Here is a 22,585-nt window from a genome sequence, read left to right as displayed (position 1 = left end):
TGAGAAGAGCGCTGATAACATGCTGATGTTTTAATTGTTGCAGAGCAGTGCTTACACCAGGCCAAGGACTTTTCGGCTTCTCGCTCTGTCCTGCCAGCGAGCAGGCTGGGGGTGCAGCAGGAGCTGGGAGCGGACAGACCCAGGACAGCTGACCCAAACTGGCCAAAGGGGTATTCCATACCATCTGGGGTCATGCTAAACAATATATAGGGGTGGCTGGCCGGGGTGGGGGGCCGGCTGCTCGGGGATAGGCTGGGCATCGGTCAGCGGGTGGTGAGCAATTGCATTGTGCATCACTTGTTTTCTTACACATTATTATTATTAATACTATTACCATTATCACTATTATTATTATTATTGTTATTATTATATTCCTGTCTTAATAAACTGTCTTTATCTCAACTCACAGGCTTCACTTTCCCGTTTCTCTCCCCCATCCCAGAGAGGGAGGGGGGAGGGTAAGCGAACGGCTGTGTGGTGTTTAGCTGCCAGCCGGGTTAAACCACAACAATATGAAGTCACTGCAAGGTTACATGTCTCAAGGGTAAAGATCCAGGGTAAGAAGATATCATCATGCATGTACTTATTAGAAATAAATGCTAGGAGAAGCTAAAGGGGCATAATGCTTGCAGATGATTTGGTGAGCCAGTCATATTATAGACGCAGCATAAAGTGAGTATCAAAACCAATACCACTATTGAAAAGTATAGTTATAAAAATTGCCTTGTTAGCAGCAGAGTAAAGGAAAACTTTATAAAGAGATTTATTTACAAACAGTAAAGAAAGAATAACAATTCTGAAATTATAATGAAGTGAAGGAAAAAAGAAGAGTATCAACACTAGTACTTCAGCTCTAAGAACATGTTAAGGTACCAAGGAAGGCCAGAAAGAATTTAAAGTGATACATTAAATTCACAAAATTAGTAGTTCTTTTTTAATTATTATTATTTTTGAAACACAGCAGAAGTAGAAGCTTCCCAGGAAGTCTCTAGAGCAAATGAATGGTGTACAAGATACGTTCATGGAAAAAAAGTCTGTCAAGTATTCAGTATGTGGAAGAGCTTCAGGAAATTACTATGTCACTGCCTCTTGATGGGAACAAATTCTGGAGGCACCTCAAATTATATACAAACCATTCTTAAAAAATGGAGAACAGTGTGTTCTATCAGATGACAGGAAACAAGTAATATTGACCCAATTTAAAAAAACAAAACAAAACAAAAAAACCAACAAACAAACAAATTTCTCTTACCTGTGGTTTTACTAATTTAATTGCCAAGACTGGCTTCCTTAACTACAAGAAGGGACTTTTACAGACAGGATTTTTAGAAAGAGCCCCAAGGAGAGTTAGAGGAACTACAGACTAGTAAGTACTTCTGCAGCAAGCAAATTGATGGGAACTGTAATGAAGAACAGAATTAGCAAATAGATGAGTAAGCATGATAAGCAGGGAAGAGCAAATTTTTTTTTTTTAGTAGAGGGAAATCATAGGAAATAGTTGTGCACAAATCTAGTAGATAATTTTTTGAAGGAATTGGTAAGCAGCATGTGGACACAGGTGATCAAGTTGATAACATGAATCTCCAAAAGCACTTCATGAGATCCCTCAGTAACATTTTTCAAAGAAACCAGGCAGTCATGCAATAAGCATATTTTTTTTCATGGTATAATCATGGATTAAATAATGGGAAAAGGGGTAAGAATAAATGTCAATTATTTCAACTGAAAAGAGACTACTACTTAGTCCTGTAAGAATCATGTCAGGAATTATACGTGCAGAACTGTGCTAGAAAAGTGAGTGAAAAGTAACATAATAAAGTTTGTTCGTATTACAAAAGTATTGGGGCTGTAAAGATCTTCAGAAGAATTTCTAAGATGCTGGGTTATAGTACAATAAAACGGTAGATGAAATTGGTTTTTGACAAGTAATGTATAGCAAAATCTTCTATCTCTATAGATATTTGGCTTTTTACCATTTAAGAAAGAGACTTTAAGAGTAGTTCCGTGTAATTTACTGACAATTTTGACTTAATGCTCTGTATCAGTCAAAAAGGCGAATAGAATCTTGAAATTTTTAGGACAGGAAAAAAGAATGAAACAGAAAACACCACAATGCGACCATATGAGTTCAGGATGCACCGATCTCTTTAAGTCTAAAGTCCTGCATATTGAGAAAGTATATAGTACTACCAAAAACGGTAGGGTGAAGTCTGATCGTAGATATAAACTGTTGCAGGTAAAGGGGGGATTAAACAGATTAGTATTCCTCTGCATAAAAAAGGGAAGATAGATTGAAGAAAAATACAACAGACATCTATAAAATCATAAATGCTCTGGCAAAGGTGAACTGGACATGATCATTCATTTATTCTTATTATTATTATCAGTCAGCTGGTTAAAACAAAGACACTTGGTATAATGAAACGGTGAATTTTATGGCTATTTTGTATAATGGAACAGTGAATTTTGTTATCCAAACAGGATGTTTGGAATGAATGAATGTCTCCAGAAGTGATTAGACAAATCAGTGGATAAAAGTCACATTGAGACCAACTAAGTATGAAGATATTGATGAATTCTTTGGCTAAGAAAGTACCTAAGCAGTAGCTTTCTAGAGTTTGGATACTTGTGGTGAATGAAATACCACTCATTACTACTGTCAAATACAGAAAACTGGATTAAATTGATCCCTGTGCAGACTTCAGTGCAGACTTTCTCAGGTTTCTACTGTAAGGTGTTCTAGTGGCTATAAGCATGCAAACGTGAAGATAAACACATGACTCACAGGAGTGAGAGGTTTTAAAGACCAGCTTTACCATAGACAAGGTAAGATGCTCAGAAAACAATAGAGTGAAGTGGGAATAATATTAAAAAAAAAAAAAAGCACTTCTGTTAAGCATTTGAGTTAAAAGCTCAGATCTTGAAAGGTCCTGATTATTTTCAGAAATTCATTGCTGAAGTACTCAACCTGTTGGTACTAAACTCTTTTAGCTCAACTAAATTTCTTTAAAATGTTGTCTGATGAGAGTTTATTTCACCTGTATAGATTACTCATTAAAAATACTGTCAATGACAAAAGCCAAAATCTTTTTGAAAGTACCTCAAATAGTTGCACTATGTCATTAAACGCATGTCATCAGCTGTTAGATACTACAGTACTCAGCTCTGTAGAAATACAAACCTAGGAGTTGGACTTGATGATCCTTGTGGGTCCCTTCCAACTCAGGGTATTCTATGATTCTATGAAACCTGAAGACAGAAATTGCTGATTACTTTAGGATTAAATCCTTTCAGCATATTAAAATTCAGGGCAGAAATGCACCTTAACAGCAGGTGTGCCCCCTGTACCTAGAAGAACTCTGAAATCCATTGAAGGTGGAAGCTAGGCAAGATTTATTTATTATTATTTACCTTTAATAGCATAATAGCACTGAGGGAGGCTAGCTCCTGTTGTGGAAGGCAGTCAATACCTTGCAAGCTCACACCTATCAGCTCTTTTTAAACTGAACTGTGATTTTCATATTGCTATCAGCATGAACAGAAAGATCTCTTGGAGGAGTTGTAATTGGACATGTGTAAACGAAGCTAAAGCTCTAAATCCTGAAGCCTTAATAATTAGCACGTGCTGTCAGCATTGCTATCAGTTATACTGATGGCAAGATAGCAAGTGTCAACTATCTTTAATTGCATCAGGTCAGTAGTTTTTATCTCCAGTTAAGTAGAATAGAGATTATTTTACGTACTCCTAAATGATCCTTTTAAGGCCCCTTTATAAAAATGTCCCATTTGGGTGTGTCTGTGGTGGTATAGATCTTTTTATTTCAGTTCTCATAAAAAGGTAGTGAGCAGGCAAATTATAGTTATGGCCAGTGAGCAGGCTTGAAAGGAAAGCATGACATTTTCAGAGGAGAAGTAGTCCTGCTCATCACTGTTCAAATGAACACTTAATAATTCAGAACAATTAACTGCTTTATAAATTTCCTCTTCAATACGTTTCCAAATGTGAATAGATTAAACAGTAATTGCTATCAAGCTTTATGTTCTATTTCATGTTCCTAATAAAAGTTTATCTCATGGAGCTTACTTTGTATATTTTTGATCTACTCCTAACTGAGTGCAATATACTGTATTAAAATATTTATCATTGTGCTATCAAATATTAACCATTTTAAAATCATCTGACTAAAGAAAACAAATAATGCTACTTGTTTGACTTTTTATGAATTTCCTAGTATTTAGTTATTCAGAATGCTCCCGTGACACAGCACCAAAAATACTGAAGTATCTGCAAATCACATTCCTTCTTCCTAGACTGGACTGTTGTGAAATGGACTCTGATCACGTCTATCACTATCGTTCATTTTGGCTCTGCACATCGAAAAACAGTTCTTCAGTCTGCAAAAAGTTACTGTACCACCTCAGTACAAGCAGATCTTAGAGTTTTGTGTTATTCTATAGGTTAGGTGTTTTTCTGGGAGGAGTGGGGGTGAATACAGAACAGTTTTGAATTTTTTAGGAAGTCTCCCTAATTATCCACCTGCTTGTTCTTAAATTGTGTAGCTTTGTCTGGTACAAATGCCAACAGCTTGCTAGAGTATAACGTGAATGGTCTAATGAGGGAAAGAGGAGATGCTGATCCCCCATTTCCCCAGCACGTGCTGTATTGCAGGGCTGCATAGTGCAGCCTCACTGCCGCTTGCCTGGGTCACATCATGCCCCAGCCCATGGGGCGATGCCCTCCCTGGGTGCTCCTGCTTGTTCAACCCCTGGCTGAGTCGTATCACAGAACTAAAGCAGAGGAAAATTTTCTTGTCTCTTTAGTGTCCTGCTGAGTTAGTTCTGAGATGGTTCAGGGATGGGTCCAACAAGTGCCTGAGATGTTACTGGGGATGGGGGATTAGACAGCTGGTAACTGGGAGAAGGGGGATTGCAGCACCTGCAATTAAAGCAACTTAGGCAGCTGTGGAATAGCACCTTTGAAGCTGATACCTTGGCCAGATCACCAGGAGAACAACCTCTTTGCTCCAATCCAAGCCTTTACCTTGCTGGGGAAGAATTGTTCTATTAAGGGTTACGTGTGTCAATGTTGCTTCTGTACAATTCATTTTCACGTTGGAGAAAGAAAATCTGATCACCAGGTTACAGAATAAATCTCCCGAATTGAAGAGCTGGAGTCTGTTAAGAACCTAGTGCCTCTTAATAAGATGCTAACTTAGGCTAGCTAACCCCCTACCCTATGCCTCATTCTGTTTGTTTTATGATCTCTTATCCCTAGGGGCTTCCCCACACACAGGTGTTACCTAGCTCACAATCCTGATCCTTTTTGTAGAAGCCTTCCTGCCAGCTCAGAGGCACCGAGATAACCTGCTTGAGCATTCACGATGTCACTCTAGCCTATTCCCTTTGTAGGCTGCTCTCTTTTCACAACATTTGACAGGTTTTGAAGCAGCAGTACTAAGAGGAGCTTGAGGCTTGATCCCCAGTCTAGCCATTTTATGGTAACTATGTAGATCTTTAAAATACCTATATGTAGACAGCATCCCATGCTTTTATTTTCTTCTCTATGCTCTTCATAGAGGAAAGGTGTTTCATTTAAGTTTTTTTTTGTTAAATACAGTATTTGTGGTGTGGCATTTATTTATTTTTAAATATCTTCTCTGCAGGGAGATATCAGCCTTCTTTTTCTCCAAGTCCAGTATCTCATTAAAAAAATATAACTCCATGATATTCATACTAGGATAGTAAAAATATTTTCTATGTATCAGTTTATCTGTATGGTTATTCTTTGGGCCGTGTGTTTTGGAATTAATGTAAACGTGCTTATTAACACATTGTTTCCTCAGGTTTAGAAGGCTCAGGCTATCAGTATGGCATTACATGTATAGTAAGTCAGCATGCTTCCACTGAGGCTAATGGAATCGGTGTTTTGAATCATCTGAGAATCAGGCTTGATAACACTGTAATTTTGTTTGTAATTTTGCCTTGCTTGTCCTTACACCCGTGAGCTGTACTTTGCCTTGAGCTGAAGCAGAGGGATTCTGAATTGGTTTAAGGAGAATTATTCTGCATTTAAATTGGGAGTAGTTTGAAGCAGAGTCTGTTCCTCTGACATCCAAATCCCTATACACACACAATTTCTTTAGTCTGCATAACAATCATGTAAAAGAGGTATTGGGAAAGCAGCATTTTATGTGTCGAGTCCAAGGGCAAATTGTTCCTTAGGGACCGCCATGTTCAACCCCATCAGAACTTCATATTTTTCAATAAATTCTTTTTATTTTATTTTATGTCCCTCTGGCTCCAAGGGTGGCAGTGCACTTGCTAGCACCAGTCCTGGCACCAAAACAGACCAGAAGTAGAAGTCTATACTGCACCTGTGCAGAGGGAAAATTCCTTTTGTGGCCTTGCCCCTGGTAAAAGGATGGAAAAAGGTGAACCAGAAAGCAGGGCTTTCTGGTTTTGAATTTGTTTCTTTTTACAGAATATAGTTCCCCACACACAAATTCAATGTGCAGGTATCGAAGGACAGATGCACCTGCGTACAAACAAGTCTAAAAGCTCACTAAGCTTCCAGGGGAGAGGCAATGGGAAGAGAACATTACATTTACATTCTTAATCTATCTAGAAAGAAGAATATGATGTATTTTAAGAAATGGAAGGTAATGCACCTTTTCTTGTTGAACTGTGAATGCAAACTTCCACAAGCAAACGTTACTTTAATTTACAGGATCACAATTTCAGGTTTGATTTTCTTTGGAAATTCAGTCTGCATGATTTTGATCAAATGCCTTGGGCTCTCACATTTGTAACATCATAAAATGCAGAAAAAATGTATTTAATCATACAAGTCAAATGCACGCTGTAACAGAATATGAACTATCTAACAGGCTGCAGAGCGATAAAAGTTCAGTCCAGATACAAGCACTGAGTGCAGCTTGAGCATTGAAGATAAGAGTGTAATTGTAATCCTCTGCCTGCTTTAACAAAAAAAATAAAATAGGAGAAAAAAAGAGGGTAAAATAAAAGAAACTATTCAGAGCTTGACATAAGGCATCTGACTGAAAACTTACTTGCTAATTGTTTAACATTTACACCATTGAAACAAGATGATTTAAAACAATGATTCACAAGAAATAACGTGCTGAATTTAACTGGGGTGCAAGCTACTGTTGGTAACTCTTGTTCTCAGTCTAGGCTTTGTGGGGCTGCAGGACTGAAGGTTCAAGCTCTGTATTTGCTCATTAGCTATATGAAGGGAGCTAGTGAGTCATGGTAATCATTGGACTTTCCCTCACCCTTTTCCCCATTGGATAATCATGCATAATGAAAATTAGAGCTGTGCTGCTAAGCTGAGTTTGGCAAGAGTGGCACTTGTTCTTTGTCAGATTGGGTAAATATGTGGCTGTTTTTGGAATCAACTGTTGCGCACGTGAAATTAAAAGGTGTTATTTTCAAACACTCCTGAGCGTATAGAACAGTCACCTGAAATGTCGTGGACAAGAAATATGAAAGATACAATACTTTGAGTTGTACGCTTAGAAAATCGAATGAATGCTCTTGCATAATATTTTATCTTCATTCATTTTTCAAACTCAAGCAGTTCTTCTGTGTAGATGCTTCTAATTTTTTTTACAGGTTCCCCTTATCACAGAGCACTGTGTTCAGTTCAGGACTGGCCCAGAACAGCTGTAGTTACTGGTTAAGTCTCTTTCTGGGTTTGGAGCTTTGTTTTCTTCTGTTTCTACATTCATTTTTAAAGGAAATTGTTTAATTACTATAGCGTAGAAAAATGAAATATAGCTATGCAGTTCCTCCTGTTTCTGGAATTCTAAAAGAGTTTCAGGACCAGACTGCTCAGTTCGTAATACGCTCCTTATGCTTTGATCTCTGTATGTGTGCTGGTGAGAAAACCATTGTGCGTATCTGGAAGAGCGGTGGAGAGCTAAACCCCAGCTGCTTCCCCTGCGTGCCTGGTGCCTGCGGCATGGATGGGTCCAGGGGGAGGGCTTAGAGGCACAGTTGCATCTATTCTGCCTCTTTTTCCTGAGGGCAGCAAACCTTCCTGTACCAACCAGACCCTGCTGACCACTATGTCTGTGCAGCACAAACCCTGAATTCAGTAAGATAACAGCTGTTATCATGGTGCTTTTTATCTGGGAGGCGAAGTCTAAAATTGCATCTGACCTCTGAATGCACAGAGACGCAAGTGATGAGCGCTCTGCCTAGATCCTCAAAGGTTTTAGATGAAATCGGTACGAGTGCAGTACCTAAATGAATACTTCTGAGGATAATAGCTTCTGTCTCTTTCGCCCAAGTGTGGTACAAGGTAGACTTTGAACAGTAATTTATCAAATGATATATTGTGAGCCTTAGAACACAACCGGACTTCCAGCATTGTTTTTCCCAAATAGGTTTACTAATATTTTAAACTAAGCCACTCCATTTACTTATGCAATCATACAAGTAATTAAACTAGCTATGGTATAGATTTAACTTACTTATTTATAGGTCATGCTTCTGGTCGCCCTAGGTCAATGATGTATAGCAACAAAGCTCCATAAAAATAGATTTTCTTAATAATGCCGATAGGCTTTGTATGACCAAAAGTAAACAACCACACGTTGATGTGCTTTATGAGTATCTATCTTTGCATATGTATATTTCTGGACAGCGCAAGCTCAAGGGAAACAAATCGCAACCATACACTACATGTCCAGACAAATAATCCTTTTGTGCTTTGCTAAGGCAGAAGAAGAAGTTCCTATTTTTCCTGTATATTTCAGGGTTTGCTTGTTTGTCCAGTCATTTGTTTAGATTTCAATGAAAAGATAACAGAGGTAAAATTGCTGTGCTACAAAATTAAATGACTTGGAATTCTGTTCCTCCATGAAAAGACTTGAAGCAAGATTTAAATCAGTGTGTGCTTGGTAAAACATGGCAATTTGGTGTCTGTTCCATAAAACTGACAACTGCATCTAGTTGTTTTTCTTCTAAATTTGATCAGATACTTTGATGGAACTTGGAGAATATCTGATAGTTACAGAATCACATGGAGATTTGTTCATAAAATAACAACACAGGGACACTTAATTAGTTTTGTCAGCAAATAAAAAGGCACTAGCTTGCATTTCCAGAAACTGTCTAAAGGTTTTACAAATACTCTGATTCAGCTAAAATCAGGCTTTTTATATGTTGGGCTCAAAAAATCCTAATTAGGAAAACATTATTGAGCTTATAATGTCCAAACCTGAGAAGACAGGAAATAGTTAATAAGTAATTACTTTTACAGATTTAACAACTTGGTGTGTGTGTATATATAATATGACCGTACAATTCACTCCACAGATCTCCAGCCCTGTTCAATATCTCAGCTACTTAATATTTTATTTAAACCCATGATACAGACATAAATGTTTGCTATGTTTTATTCAAATTCTGCTTCAGAGAATCATATCGATTTCCTTCTTTTCAGTTTTTTTTTTTTCTTTTTCCTTCCTGTTACTACCATATCTCGATGCTTCGCAAATTCTAATGCTTATTTTGCTGGCACCTAGGGTAAGGTGCAGGGGAGGTGACAACCTCCTCCTACATAAGGGGTGCACAGGCAAAGCAAGATCCTGTGATTTCAAATGCTGGTTTTGAGATACCTAGGATCTGATTTTTCAAAATATTAATGATAGAGGACTTGGAGATTTGAAAAGTACTTCACCTGCTTTCTGTTGGAACTGTATGTGCTCCATGTTTTGTCAAACAGAACTCAAGGGCAGGCACCCAGCAAATGGGAATGAAGTTAGCAACCACACACAAAAAATACGGTTTAAACAACCTGCCCAAATACAGACAGGAGCTTTCTGGCAGAGGCAGAGAGAGTCCAATTTTCTCAGGTAACATTTAGCTGCCTTGCCAATGCAACCTTCCTTTCTATTCGTGTATGAGTTTAATGATAATTGATTAATTATTACAGTCTGTCTTGAAATTCTGCATTTGCTGGTTTTCAGACACATTTACTGAACTGTCACAAGCCTAGGTTTTCTATTTCAGACTATTCATTGTTTAGAGAGGAAGGGGTAATCTCCATCTTTATTGTTCCTTTAACTTATGATTTAAAATTTATGTTTGTTTTAGAGCATTTAGAGAATTTGCGTGGCTCTCTGGTCAATTTTATGTTTGGCTAATCAGTGTCAGTAATTACATTCTCTTGTGTTTTTCAGCCTTACAAATCAAAAGCAAGCTGTTAGAGGAATCTCTGTTTAATGTGTCTGTGTGGAAGCATGCAGAGAGGCAGGGAGAAAAGGTGAAAGAAGAACGTGAGAGGACTCTTCAGAGTTTCTCCAAGTAGGTGATCAAAACAGTTATAAAGAATAAATCTTCAGAATCTATTACAAAAGAAATTGGCAATAAAAGCCTAATCCTATATGTACTGGTGTGCTATTTCCACTCATTTACAAGACCTGTTAACCAGAAAAGGATCTAAATATACAACTAAGCATTGAAACATCTGCTTCTAATAATACTTATACCAAATTTTAGCACCTATTTTTAAAGAAGTATACTTTTTAAAAATTATCTTCAGCTTTTATGTGGTTTTCATTAATTATAACAAGTAATGAGGTAGTGTGTTGCAGTTTTATTGTTCAGAGACATAGTCCTAATGTATGAAAGCATAGTTCAGTTACTCAAATAGGCTGAAGTTGAGTATAGAAAAAAGGAAACATGCAGAGAAATTACCTTTTGTCTTTCAGTAAGAATTTTAAAGTTAGAGTTAATATGCTGATGTTTTAGTACACAAAACCTACTTCACGTTTGGCAAGGCACGCATATTTATGTATTTCAGTGGGAGCTTCCGCAGGTGTTATCAGGAGCAAGAGAGAGGACACTGAAAGTACATTAAAATTAATGGATGGAACAGTCAATCCACTGTCCTCATCTGGGAATCTCCATAAAGATCGGCAGTGTGGCATTCTTACAGCTTGTAGAGGTTTTGCTCATTTTCTGCCCTTAAGTAGCTGCACATGATAGCATACAGACGCAGATGCAGCAAAGCTGCAGGAAAGGGGCAACTCTGAGTTACTTACGTTGACAGCCCAAGCTGTGCCAGATATATCCCGGCAGACATTTATCACATTTAGGCCCTGATGTTCCCTCCTTACACTCACAAAATCCTCTGTCATTACAGCGATCATGGACTGAACCAAAAGGGTTACAATAACAGTCTGCAGAAACAAGACAACACACACACACTGGATTCAGGTCTACATAAGGTGATAATTCATTTAATACCAATAAAGGCTGCATTTCCAGTGTTAAAGGTAAAGGAAGACTGTCTATTAATGATATCTAAAGTAGTGAATATAATTACTATAGTCCATTTATTTGTTTGCATATGTCATTTCAGGAAGAGACGTTTTATGATACGAAGAGAGAAAGTAAACACAAAAGATGTAAAGGCAGAAGATACTATGTTCTTTGAGAATAAGTGATTGTACCAGATTCTGTTCTGGTAAGAATGTTTTTGACAATTTAGTGAATGTTAGGAAAGGTTTGTATATCAATACATCATTAGGGTGAAATGTCTCACATCATTAAAATAGGCTTATTTATATTACTCAATATTTTTCTGAGTGCTGAATTGCTTTAGAGGGCTATATAAATGCACTTTACTTATTTCCAAGATAGTCTTCCTTTATAGTGTGGAGAAGTATAACCATGTATGTGGATATTTGCCATTAAACTGATGAGATTGTATTTAGCAGTGACATTAATAAACCTTTTACATATTCCACAATGATAAACTTGAGGTGAGCAGTAATGCAAAACTTATCAGAACTCGCTTTATGTTGCCATTTTCATTTCTCTCACCTCCCAGTGGGCAGATGGAAGATGTAATGAGGCTCTTTCCCTGATACTTATTTCCACGTGTGTGTTGACCTAATTAAAGAATGACTAGGGTAACCCATTTCCTCCCAGAACAGGTACTGCAGGGGAATGTGTAGTCTTCTTCAATCACAACCCTTTTCTTTAACATGATTATAATATTCGTGTTCAGTTTTGGCTAATTAAACAAAGAAGACAAGACAGTAGCAAGCAGAGTTAATTTCTGGCATTGCTATTCATTTTTTTAATTTAAGTGGCCATATCTTATTTGTATGTAGACCCATGTAGACCCAGAGTAACTCCACTGTCAACTGAGACTGCAGACACACATTTTGGCAGCGTCTGATCTCTGCTGTTGTTGAAGGCAAAAGATAGATAAATCAATTCCTGAATCTGGGCAACCTGCTGAGAATCTGGCTTTGTGTGTCTGTGAATTGGTGCTGCTTTGACTACCTTTGGAAATTGTTCCATAGCATTAGGTTAAAATTCAGTGATATTGTAAATGACAAAATGTTGTTCAACTTGGAAGTAAAATATTAAAAAATACAATGGAAAAACTGTAACAGGAAAAAACATTATCAGAAAGACATTTGTCATCTGTTGTATCAGTGTTTATTACCCATAAATTACAGATGACACTTTGAACATTTGGCATGCTGACGAAGAGTAGTTACCTTTGGCAAACAGAGTTCCACAATAATAATAGTCAATTAGATAGCAACATTCATTAATGAAGTTGAACGTTGACATGCCAAAAAGACTGTGCACAATTGAGCATGATTATACCGCAGTGAGTGCCATTTGAAAAGCTGGCAATTCAGACGTGAATCGGATATATGAAATGTTTATGTAAATATGCACAGAGCAGAGATATGTACTGAATGCAGGAAGTCAAATTTGTTTAGAGTGTTTATAGAAAATCTTGAAAGGCAAAAAGTCTAGAATTGCATTAGAAACAGCCAGTTCTTATACATCAAAACTAATTGGATATAATAGACCTACAGTGATTTAAACAAGTGTTTATGAAGAAATGTATGGCCTGTGGCATTGAATGCTATAGAAGCATGATGTTATGTTGGTCACAGAACAAGAACCTGACCCTGAGTCAGTGAGAACTTTCCTACTGAACTCTGTCATCTAAAAACGTTGCAAGTACCAGGCCTCTAGTGTGCTTTTTAAGGGAACATAGATACTTTAAGTAAAACCCTTTCTGTAAAAGTGGTAGATCAAACCAGGACACAACACAGACCTGGTAACCTTTAGTAACTGAATCTAGCCTCCATCTTTCCCAGTGCACAGTTGATACCACAGCCATATAACCTAGACAAGCCAACAGAGCATCCAAGCTCATTGTCCAACACACTATGTCAGGCTATAGAACACTTCCCAACACCTGTCAAATACCTAAGACATCAGAAAGATCAAAAGCTATGATTCCAGTATGTTACTGTGGTTATAAGACAGTGGTTAACATTAATGGCCTTGCAACAGCAAGGCATTAAATAACATTTCCAGATCATCCTAGCAAGTAGACCACACACCAGGTTCCAAGGTAGGGAAAAACTAGTCTCTGCTGATTTAACTGGGTAGGAATTTTCCTCCTGACCTGAATCTGGTGACTGTAATGGCTGGGAATATGACAGTAGTAGTAATCTTTTCACTGAGGTGCGATGTATTAATATAAAGCTGCTGTAAATAAAATACAATGAAAATAAATGAAAAAGAAGGTTGGGAAAATAGGCTGAAGCTTGAAGACTTGCCACTGTCAGTCTGGGTTGACAGTGGCTACAGGACAACCCTTACGGTTCACTTAATTAGTTACCATTAGAGTTTATGAAAAGTTCTCACGGTTGATAACCGAAGCTTAAGCCCAAGTGACTGCAAGGTTGGCTTTGTTATAGGTGAGACAGTAATGACTATTTTAATGTTTATGTCATAAGGCAAAGGAAGAAATGATTTATTACTCTGGGTCTACTTGGTGGTTTCAATGCTATTTGTGCTTGCCGGTGTACGTATTCACTGAAAGAAACAATTATTAGGACTTTATCAAGAGCTTGTAAAAAATAAAAATGCTCTTCAAATTCTGTTCAATTCTTTTTCACCGCAAGCATGTCAAGTGCATTTTTTTTCTTTAAACTACCTTGATTTATTTAGAAATTGCTGTTGCCCATTGGAGGTAATTTTGCAGTCAATTGACAAATCCACAAATCTTTGATGATTCATTTTAGGAAATGAATTTCTTTAGAAGCAAAATAAATTTTAAGACACAATGAAATTAGATTTTAGCCCACTGTATAGAGTGTTACACTGTGCTTCACTGTTAAAAACAAAACAACAAAAAAACCACCCCCTCCAAAAACAAAACAAAAAAACCACAACCCTCTCAATATTTAAATCCTTTTTAACTTTGTCAGTTTTAAAAATGAAACATTTTCATTAGTTAAGATTCATGTTATCCATATACTTACCATATATATTTTTTAAGATTGTGTAAGTAGTTTTGATAAATCAGAGACAAACCCTTGTTTGCTGCCATTAAACTAGCTTATCCAAACATTTTTGACTTTAAGTATGTGGCTGAAGAGGAAAGAATTAACCTGGAAAAGTAAGACTTTCATACGGGAATAAGATTTGCATGTGTCACTGGAAATCTGCTTATTAAAATGTTAATGCCAAAATTCCACTCATACTTAAAATCCAAAACACTGCTCTTAGAGAAAAGAGAAATGAGCGTTTCCAATAGAGCAAGACTCCTTGTGCTTGACCCAGAAGGATGGTGAATCCATTTACTCTCTGAGATGCAAATACACCACACTTTGCAGGATTAAATCTGAGCAGCCCCAGTTCAGGAAAGCACTTTAAGCACAATTTTTTTTTTTTTTTTTTTTTCCCCCTCTGAGAAGGTCTTAGGTATCTACTGCACTCCACTGGCTCTAAACCAGAAGTATTACAAAAGTTACTTCTGGTCTTCAGTCTTAAGTTGGTGAATCAGCTGCGATATCACAGATTTTGTACGCAGTATGATCACTGTAATCCTCAAAATCCAGTCCAATGAGAATATTATTTAAATAAATTACCTTATATGTAGCAAAACAAGGTTGATCCTATAGTCATCTCACATAGTACGGTTCTCATGGGAGTCCATGAGAATTCTGCTTGCATTGAGGTGGGAAAGCCTGCAAATGGACCACCACTTTGTGTTTTTTTTTTTTTTGAAGACTCTTGTTAAATGAAAGTTTATTTTATTTCTGTAGTGTCTGAGCAATTATGAAGTACACAGTTGTTTTACTAAGACATTCTAAATGTATCACTTGCATATTAATTAAAAATCTACTTATTTTTGACTCCCGGCTTATTAACTTCCTGGTCTTAATGACATGGCTACAGATGCTGTCTTAGCATTTCAGTGTACATGGGAAAACAATTTACTGCAGAAGCTGGTGAAAAATCCCAAATAGAGTAATTTAGTATCACACTCATTAGGCCTGTTTAGACAGCTGAAATTATATAGCCCTGGTGGTCACACCAATGATGTCCTTCATCTACATCAAACAAATATGAGGGACAGTACTTCTTACTGAGAACACTGAATTGGGTTAACCTCCTCATAAGAAATCATGACTTGCCTATTAAAGTTCCTATTAGCTCAGACTAATTAATGTCGAAGGAAATCATGCATTTTCTGAATGTGTTGCCAAGCAAAGTTAAAAGAAGGACATGTAAAATGCAGTGCGTGGATGGATCTGGGTGTTTATCACGAAATAGAATGTAAATCTGACAAGCTGTAAACTGAAACAAATAATAGCAAAGTAAATAATTTCTGGCTTGAATTTCAGGAATGAATTATAAAAAAAATATTAAAGTATAACCTATTCACCCGTAGTCCATTTTGGCATGAAAATCTTAGTTACTTCTTTCTTTCCTTTTTCTTTTCCTTCTTGGAAAGAAAAAACAATCACAGTGGAAATCCAGGCAATGTTCTTCTGATGCTTATGTCTATGAGCAACAATACATAATGAAATCGTTGTTTGAATAGTGCCTTTTATGGCTACCTGTTAACTACTGGCCATTGTATGAAGCTACCTTTTACTGAGTATCCTCAGTCTTCACCTAGGGCCCTCTGCCTTTTGCTGTGTTCTGTCTGTGGTGATAAGAGAATAATGCATCTTCTAGTGTGACATTTTTTCTATTTTTTGTGTTCTGATATTTTCTTGAAATTTTCTTGACTTCTGCATTTTGGATATTTATATCAGATGCTAGGTTTAAAGCACTGTTTTCATCTAGGAGTCCTACTTCTAAATTTACATAATGCCAAACAGCTTTTACAAATGCTACTCCTAATCACACGGGCAAAATTTCAGTTTCCTCTCTGAGGAAGAGAGGAGTTAAGACTGCATTTTACAGCCCTGTGCCTGAGAGTAGAATTTGGTGCTACATTTAATTTTAAAATTGGAATGAGTTAAAAGGAGTTAATAAACACCAGTTCCCATGTTCTATTCATACACCTGGCAACTTTCATAGGTCTACAGGCCAGTATTCAATAGTGTACTAATAATTCCAAAAGTTAGACTGGGAACAGGGATTTAAGACTCAACCCTACCATGTTTACGTGTGTGCAACTCCAGTGTAGCTCCCTCCCGCAGGACAGCACAGTCAATTTCTCAGGGGCTTCCTGGGAAAGTCTTCCCTGGACTCTTAGCCAGGAGGTTCTTCATCATGTACAGATTCAAAATACTTCCTTGGGGCTACAATGGCAACTATGGCAACAAGATGGAAAGTCTACACAGATGTTCTTATCCATTGAAAAAGCTCATTCTGGCTCATCTGGCAAGTAAGCAGCAGTGGTCCCTAGCAGCTGCCGGTAGCTTAAAAGGCACAGAAAAAAAGCCGCAGTTACCCCGGGACTGACCTATGCATACATTTTCATCGTCCAGCTCTGCAGAAGCATTTCTGAAGTAGCCCAGCCTGCATAACTCACAGTGCTGACCTCTAGTGTTGTGCTTACAGCTCACGCAAATGACCGTATTGAGCAGCTCGATGTAACTGCACCGGTTGGAGTGCCCGAAGCATTCACAGTCTTTCAAGGAAGAACAGAAATGTATACAAAATGTATACAGCAGCAGAGTAATAGCACATTACATGCTTAGTAAAAATGAACTATGGAAAGAAATATGAATGAATGGCACATACATGTTAATCAATGTAACATGGACAACAGCAGATGTTTATCTGCAATGAAAGTGAGGGTTGTTTCAGGCAGGTTAGTGTGACCCGACCACCATGGCATGATGTCAAAGACTGACTGCTGTTGGCAGACCTGATGGAACTGAAGCATTTGCAGTTGTAAACCTTTCAGGGGTACTGGAGGCTCAGTTTCTGCTTATAGAAATGCATGTATTTTTTTTTTTCATATTCGAGATGAGTATAGATAAAGACACAGGAAAAACTTCCTCATATTAAAAATATTAAATACAGTGGACAAAATTGTCAAACTTAAGCATGCTTAAATCCACAATGAAAGATAAGATAAAAAAAGCTTTGTTCTGCTGTAAGTAGTGAGTATTTAAAATTACTTCTGAACTTGGCTCAGGGTACTGTAACTCGTAGGCACCTTGGGAAATGGACTATTTTAATTCAAGACCAAATAAATCTCCAGTTTGACAATTTTGGCCAGCACCTCCTAAAACAATTAACAGAGAAGTGGAAGGAAGAGAGATTACTATTTAAGAGCTATTTCTAGTACATTTCTGAGGTAAGCATTAACCTATTTTTAAAATCTGAGATGAAAAACTATTAGGCCAGAATACACCTTGAAAACTCTGGAAATGTACACTGAATAGAAAACATGCTTATTGCAGCCATCTGAACTGCAGCTGACACGACAACAACTTCTTAAAAAAAAACCCTTGTTAAACATAGAATCCTATTGCCTCTGAGTACTTAATGACAAGGACTATGTGGTTTTATCCAGAAAAATGTAGAAACTAGGAAAGCATCAATATCATTATACAAGGCACAGCTATGCTTTGTGGAGAAAGCTTGTGTAGGTCTGACTGCTCAGCTCTGAGACTGAGCCCAGAATGAATGCAGGAAAGGTTATTAGGATGATCAAAGAAGTAGAGAGCCAATTTAAAAAGTGTACTATGATAATTTGGCCTGTTTAGTCTAGGAAACTGAAGAAGGGATATCACGGGGCTATAAATACATCAAGGAAATAGCCTTGTGCCATCCTAAGTGAGTATCTGTGCTAATGGACAACACTGGCACAAGAACAAGTGGGTGTTAACTGCTCATTGAGAAATTTCAGCTGCAAATTAGGAGATGGTGTCTAGCCGTTTAGGGCACTGAGGTTCTCAAACACACTTCAAACTTGTAGCAACTCATGCTTTAGAGTTGCAGTATATAAACATGGTGAAAGAGATTATGATATGTTCCCTGCAGTAATGGAATGCAGTGACTTGAGGGCTTTGAGATCTTAAAGTTAACTTAGGCTATAATTAGATAAAGCTGTAGCAGAGGATGTAAAATGTTAATTTTGGAAATACATGGCAGGGACCAAGTCCCTTCTGTATTTTCTAAAGTACACTGCTGATTGTGGTGGGGCACCCAGTGAGCCCACTGGTTGTTGATGTAGGGCTTCAGATACAAACTTTGTTCCTGTTTATATTTTTATTAAAAAAAAAAAGTCAGTACATATTCATGAACATGTTATGTAAAAATACATATATGCTTTTGCTGTTGTCTGATCTAGCAGACTATAAATAGATTGCATCTTTTCTTTTATCTATATTGCTTAACATAACATAAGTTTCAATCTTGAGAGCTGTCTTTTGGCTGCCAGGAAACATTAATTCAATTTACATATTCATAGTTAACATATACACACTCTCATTCTCTTTGATATTACATTGATGAAGTAATGTTCACAGTTCATGTCAGTCTAATAATTTTGATGCCTCTAACTGCTGGAGTACGGTAAAACACTTGGTTTTTCAGTCTCAATATGCTACCACTTGACATATTTGAGTAGGGAGGAAAAAAGTGTTAATGTTTCTCTTTTGCAACTGGTCAGTGAGATTCAGCGTTTTAGCCAGCTGCCCAGCACTATTTCTCCACTAGCATATCCATCTTACCTGAGTAAAAACTGCACAGGGAAGGGGCAACAGACCTAAAAGTAGAAGCTAGTGCTAGCAAAAAGGATCACAGTGAAAATTGTTACAATGCTAAATTTTAATGTTTTATTTCTAAAATAAGAAAGATTGGTTGGAGATAGGCATTATGATCCTTCTGAAGCTCAGATTAAGAAGCAATGCTGTCTTAGTCTCTGCTTTGAGAAAGAACCTGTCTTCTGCCCCCATTACATAACTTGTTTTGGCAAGAAGATACTATGCTGTTATGTTCCTTAGACTTGTGGCTAAATGTAATCACACTGCAGGTGAATTTACAGGAAAGAATTTACATTGCTTTTTGAAACAGTAATGGGCAGCAGAATAATAATACATTTTTATGTTACAAAAATATGCAGGCTGTAAATAAGTGACAGTAAATCAGACTATACTACCTCATCTTGTGTGTTTAAAATAGCATTCTGTGAATGAATGACTGTGCTACTTCCACTCTGAAACTGTGATATGACCTTTAGTAATACTACTACAACACATAATTGGCTATTACAAAAGCACAGGAAACAAAGCTGCACATAAAATAATTCACTGCTTTAACAGGGCTTGCTACAAGTTATGAACTTGACTAAAGAAGCATTAAATAGTTATGAAAGGCTCAGTTTGATGTACACATACACTCTTCAATATATTCAGAGGGACTACAAAAGTTCAGATGTGTCTTATCAATATTAAGGGTAATTAATGAGACCAATTCTTGACTTCATTGCAGTCTCCAACTTCCTCATCAGTGGGGGAGAGGGAAGTGCTGATTTCTTCTCTGGTGACCAGTGACAGAATGGAGGGAATGGTAAAGGCTGCATCAGGGGAAGTTCAGACTGAATATTAGGAAAAAAGTTTTTACCGAGAGGGTGGTTAGCCCCTGGAACAAGCTCTCCTGGTAAGTGGTTATGGCCCCAAGCCTGTCGGTGTTAAAGAAACTTTTTGAAAATGCTCTTAGATATGATTTAACTCTTAGGTTGCTCTGTGTAGAGTCAGGAGTTGGACATGGTGATCCTTGTGGGTCTTTTCCAATTCATGTTATTCTATGATTTTAGTGGATACTCTGTTTTGTAACAATTGTGCTGAAAAGCTCTAGGAATCTTCATCTTTACACTGGTAAATGCCATATGATATACTAAAAAAATCTGGGTTAACTGAAATGGTCTAACATCTGATCAAAGATTAGTAATGGCAGAGGAGAAAAAAAATAAAAAGCCAGGACAAGGTAACTAAAGTCCCTTTATTATTATAGCCAATTTTTTATGATTTTTGGTTGTTTCTATTTTGCTAATGCAATCATACGAACTTATTCTTTTATTGCTGTTGGCCTGATCAGTGATCATTTATACATCTTTAGGTTTATTAAAAATAAATAATAGTAATAACAAGCTATGTAAAGGGTCTGCATATGATTGAAAGGGAAGTGATTTCTCCATGAGTTTCATGAGGTACTACCCTGAATTACTCACACAAAACGTATAATTGCACTCAGCATCATGGCAGCTGGGAGTCTGATAGCTGTCAGTGCTGTATGGCCTTCTAGCTTATCATGTGATTCACCTAAACCAGCACAAAGACCAGAAAGTAGCCAGCATATTAGAAGTGTCAGAAGCACAATTTAAGGTTTTTAGCAAGCGTCTGGCTAGCAGCATCATGACTTTCATGCACTGGCCAAGCCACACAGTCACTGAAAGAGATAAGGGGGAATGTACCAAAATCAGGCTGCAAATGGTTTAACAACATTGAAATGACACGAGCTGACTGTGCTAGAAAATGCTGCATTCAGTTCTGAGCACCATATGTCAGAAAAGACATGTAAGATTAGAGATAGTATAAAGCTGAATAACAACAAGGAGTAAATGGTTTGGAAAATAAAACCTCAGAGAGGTAAAGCTAGCTAGGTGTGTTCAATGTGAAGGAAAAAGGGAGATGGGAGATGAGATAGCCATGTTAGATTTGATAATTATCTTTGGATGATTCAGAATTGTCAAATTCCTTGCCATCTCATAAAAGAATTGACTGTATGAACCTTTAAAGATGATTCCCAATGGAATGATTCTATTGTGACAACCCCGCTCCTGTTGTATAAAACATAATAAAATTACCTATTGAAGGAAGCTCATGAAAAGGTTGATCATTTAATTGTTTTGTTTCTATAAACTGAATGATCTTTTTTCTTCCCTGTTATAATGCTATGGTTTTACATCTTTGAGATGATATATTGTTGTGCTATCAGGACTAGGTTCAGCTCAAGGTTCAGCTGGGACTGGTAAAATATGAGATGTCATCACATGAAACAACGGTAAACACACATGGAAAGTAAGCACAATTTTAAAATGAAGACTGGTAATGCATGAGACAGCTATCAATGTCATTTTCTAATCAAAAGAACAAAAAGTATTTCAAGAAAAGTGCTTTCAGAAATCATTTAAATATTTTTTCTTCTTCGTTTTCCCATAACTGAGCTCATCCTTTGTATGCTATGAAATACAAAGATTTCCTTGTAACCTTAGAAATTACCTGCTTTGTAACAGTTATGATCTCATCAAATGGATCAAACCTAAGTTCAAACGCTTGTTGATTTCTCAAATCCTTACTAATGTGCATTTCATGATTAATGAGATATTCACAGAAGCTACAGAAAGACAAAGCATCTTTATATGTACTCTTTACAGATAAATTGATGAGGAAAACCAGTGAGAAGATCTCAGAGTTGACTATAAATGATAGAGATGCAAACAAAACAGGTTGCCTGGACGTTACTGAGAGAATATTGGCATCTTTCATAATGTCTGTATAATTCCGTTATTTTGATAAAACATTTAAATATCAGTTCAAAATGTAATGCCTACACTCTCAGTTTGTGCACTGTTACAATAAAATGAAGATGTAAGGCACACTTACAATGCATTAGAAGACATAAGTATGTACTACACTCCATGGCATTTACAGATACGTCTTGATGATATGGACAATTGACATTTTTATGTATTGTATGACCTCAACTAATCTATTTGTTTCCTTTTCACAATTTATGCAGATTGGTGAGGAAAAGAAATCTCTACCAACAATTTGCTCTCTAGGCAATAATCTGAATGGTAATATTCTTATTTTTAATTCCTTTAAAAACAAATGACATGTAACCTTATATGCCACAGTGCCACAGAAGCATATTTATTTTTTCTCTGTATGGTTTATATTTATGTGACTTAATGTTTCTCTTGTCATCAACAAAGATGCCTCACCAGTAAGCTGATGGGTACACTTCACAGATATTCCAGATTCATACAGTGCAATGTTTTCACAACACATAGCACTATGAAATCACTGTATGAATCCAAGAATTCCTACCTCTGTTGTGGTTTGCAACTTGAACAGAAGAAACAGTTGTCATAGTTAATTTGGGAGCAACTGTACAGGTAATAAAATGAACAGTAAATTAGAAAAGATTTTGTATAGGAACAAATCAAAAGACTAAAATATACTTCTTTATTTTCCTTTTTTAAATTAACTTTTACAGTGTTAAATTTAACTTTAACAATGGTCAC

At 36.9% G+C, this 22,585-nt stretch overlaps 2 protein-coding genes across 11 annotated transcripts in view; one reads left to right on the top strand and one right to left on the bottom strand.

The window, feature by feature from the left end:
- Positions 1 to 22,585, bottom strand: part of NTNG1 (netrin G1) — a 157,573-nt gene that overhangs the window by 17,839 nt on the left and 117,149 nt on the right. For 2 of the 10 annotated variants that reach the window (XM_067001731.1, XM_048066900.2), the window contains exons 6-7: positions 16,784 to 16,951; positions 11,076 to 11,213 (exon numbers count right to left, since the gene is read on the bottom strand). The exons of 2 other annotated variants lie outside the window; for them this stretch is intronic. In XM_067001731.1, the coding sequence (XP_066857832.1) occupies positions 11,076 to 11,213; positions 16,784 to 16,951 (306 nt within the window). Of the gene's footprint in view, positions 1 to 3,181; positions 3,250 to 11,075; positions 11,214 to 16,783; positions 16,952 to 22,388; positions 22,449 to 22,585 lie in introns of all 10 variants that reach the window. 6 more of the 10 variants (XM_067001733.1, XM_067001735.1, XR_010833357.1 and 3 more) reach the window with 5 other exon arrangements.
- The window catches only part of VAV3 (vav guanine nucleotide exchange factor 3), a 275,359-nt gene that overhangs the window by 218,330 nt on the left and 34,444 nt on the right, over positions 1 to 22,585 (top strand). The window contains exons 34-39 of the mRNA XM_048066888.2: positions 10,212 to 10,335; positions 11,177 to 11,309; positions 11,396 to 11,500; positions 19,768 to 19,935; positions 21,274 to 21,356; positions 22,078 to 22,135. The gene's annotated coding sequence lies outside the window, so the exon portion shown is untranslated. The remainder of the gene's footprint in view (positions 1 to 10,211; positions 10,336 to 11,176; positions 11,310 to 11,395; positions 11,501 to 19,767; positions 19,936 to 21,273; positions 21,357 to 22,077; positions 22,136 to 22,585) is intronic.

Source organism: Anser cygnoides, chromosome 8 (genome assembly GCF_040182565.1).
Source record: "Anser cygnoides isolate HZ-2024a breed goose chromosome 8, Taihu_goose_T2T_genome, whole genome shotgun sequence".
NCBI lineage: Eukaryota > Metazoa > Chordata > Aves > Anseriformes > Anatidae > Anser > Anser cygnoides.
This window is presented reverse-complemented; position numbering and strand designations above follow the sequence as displayed.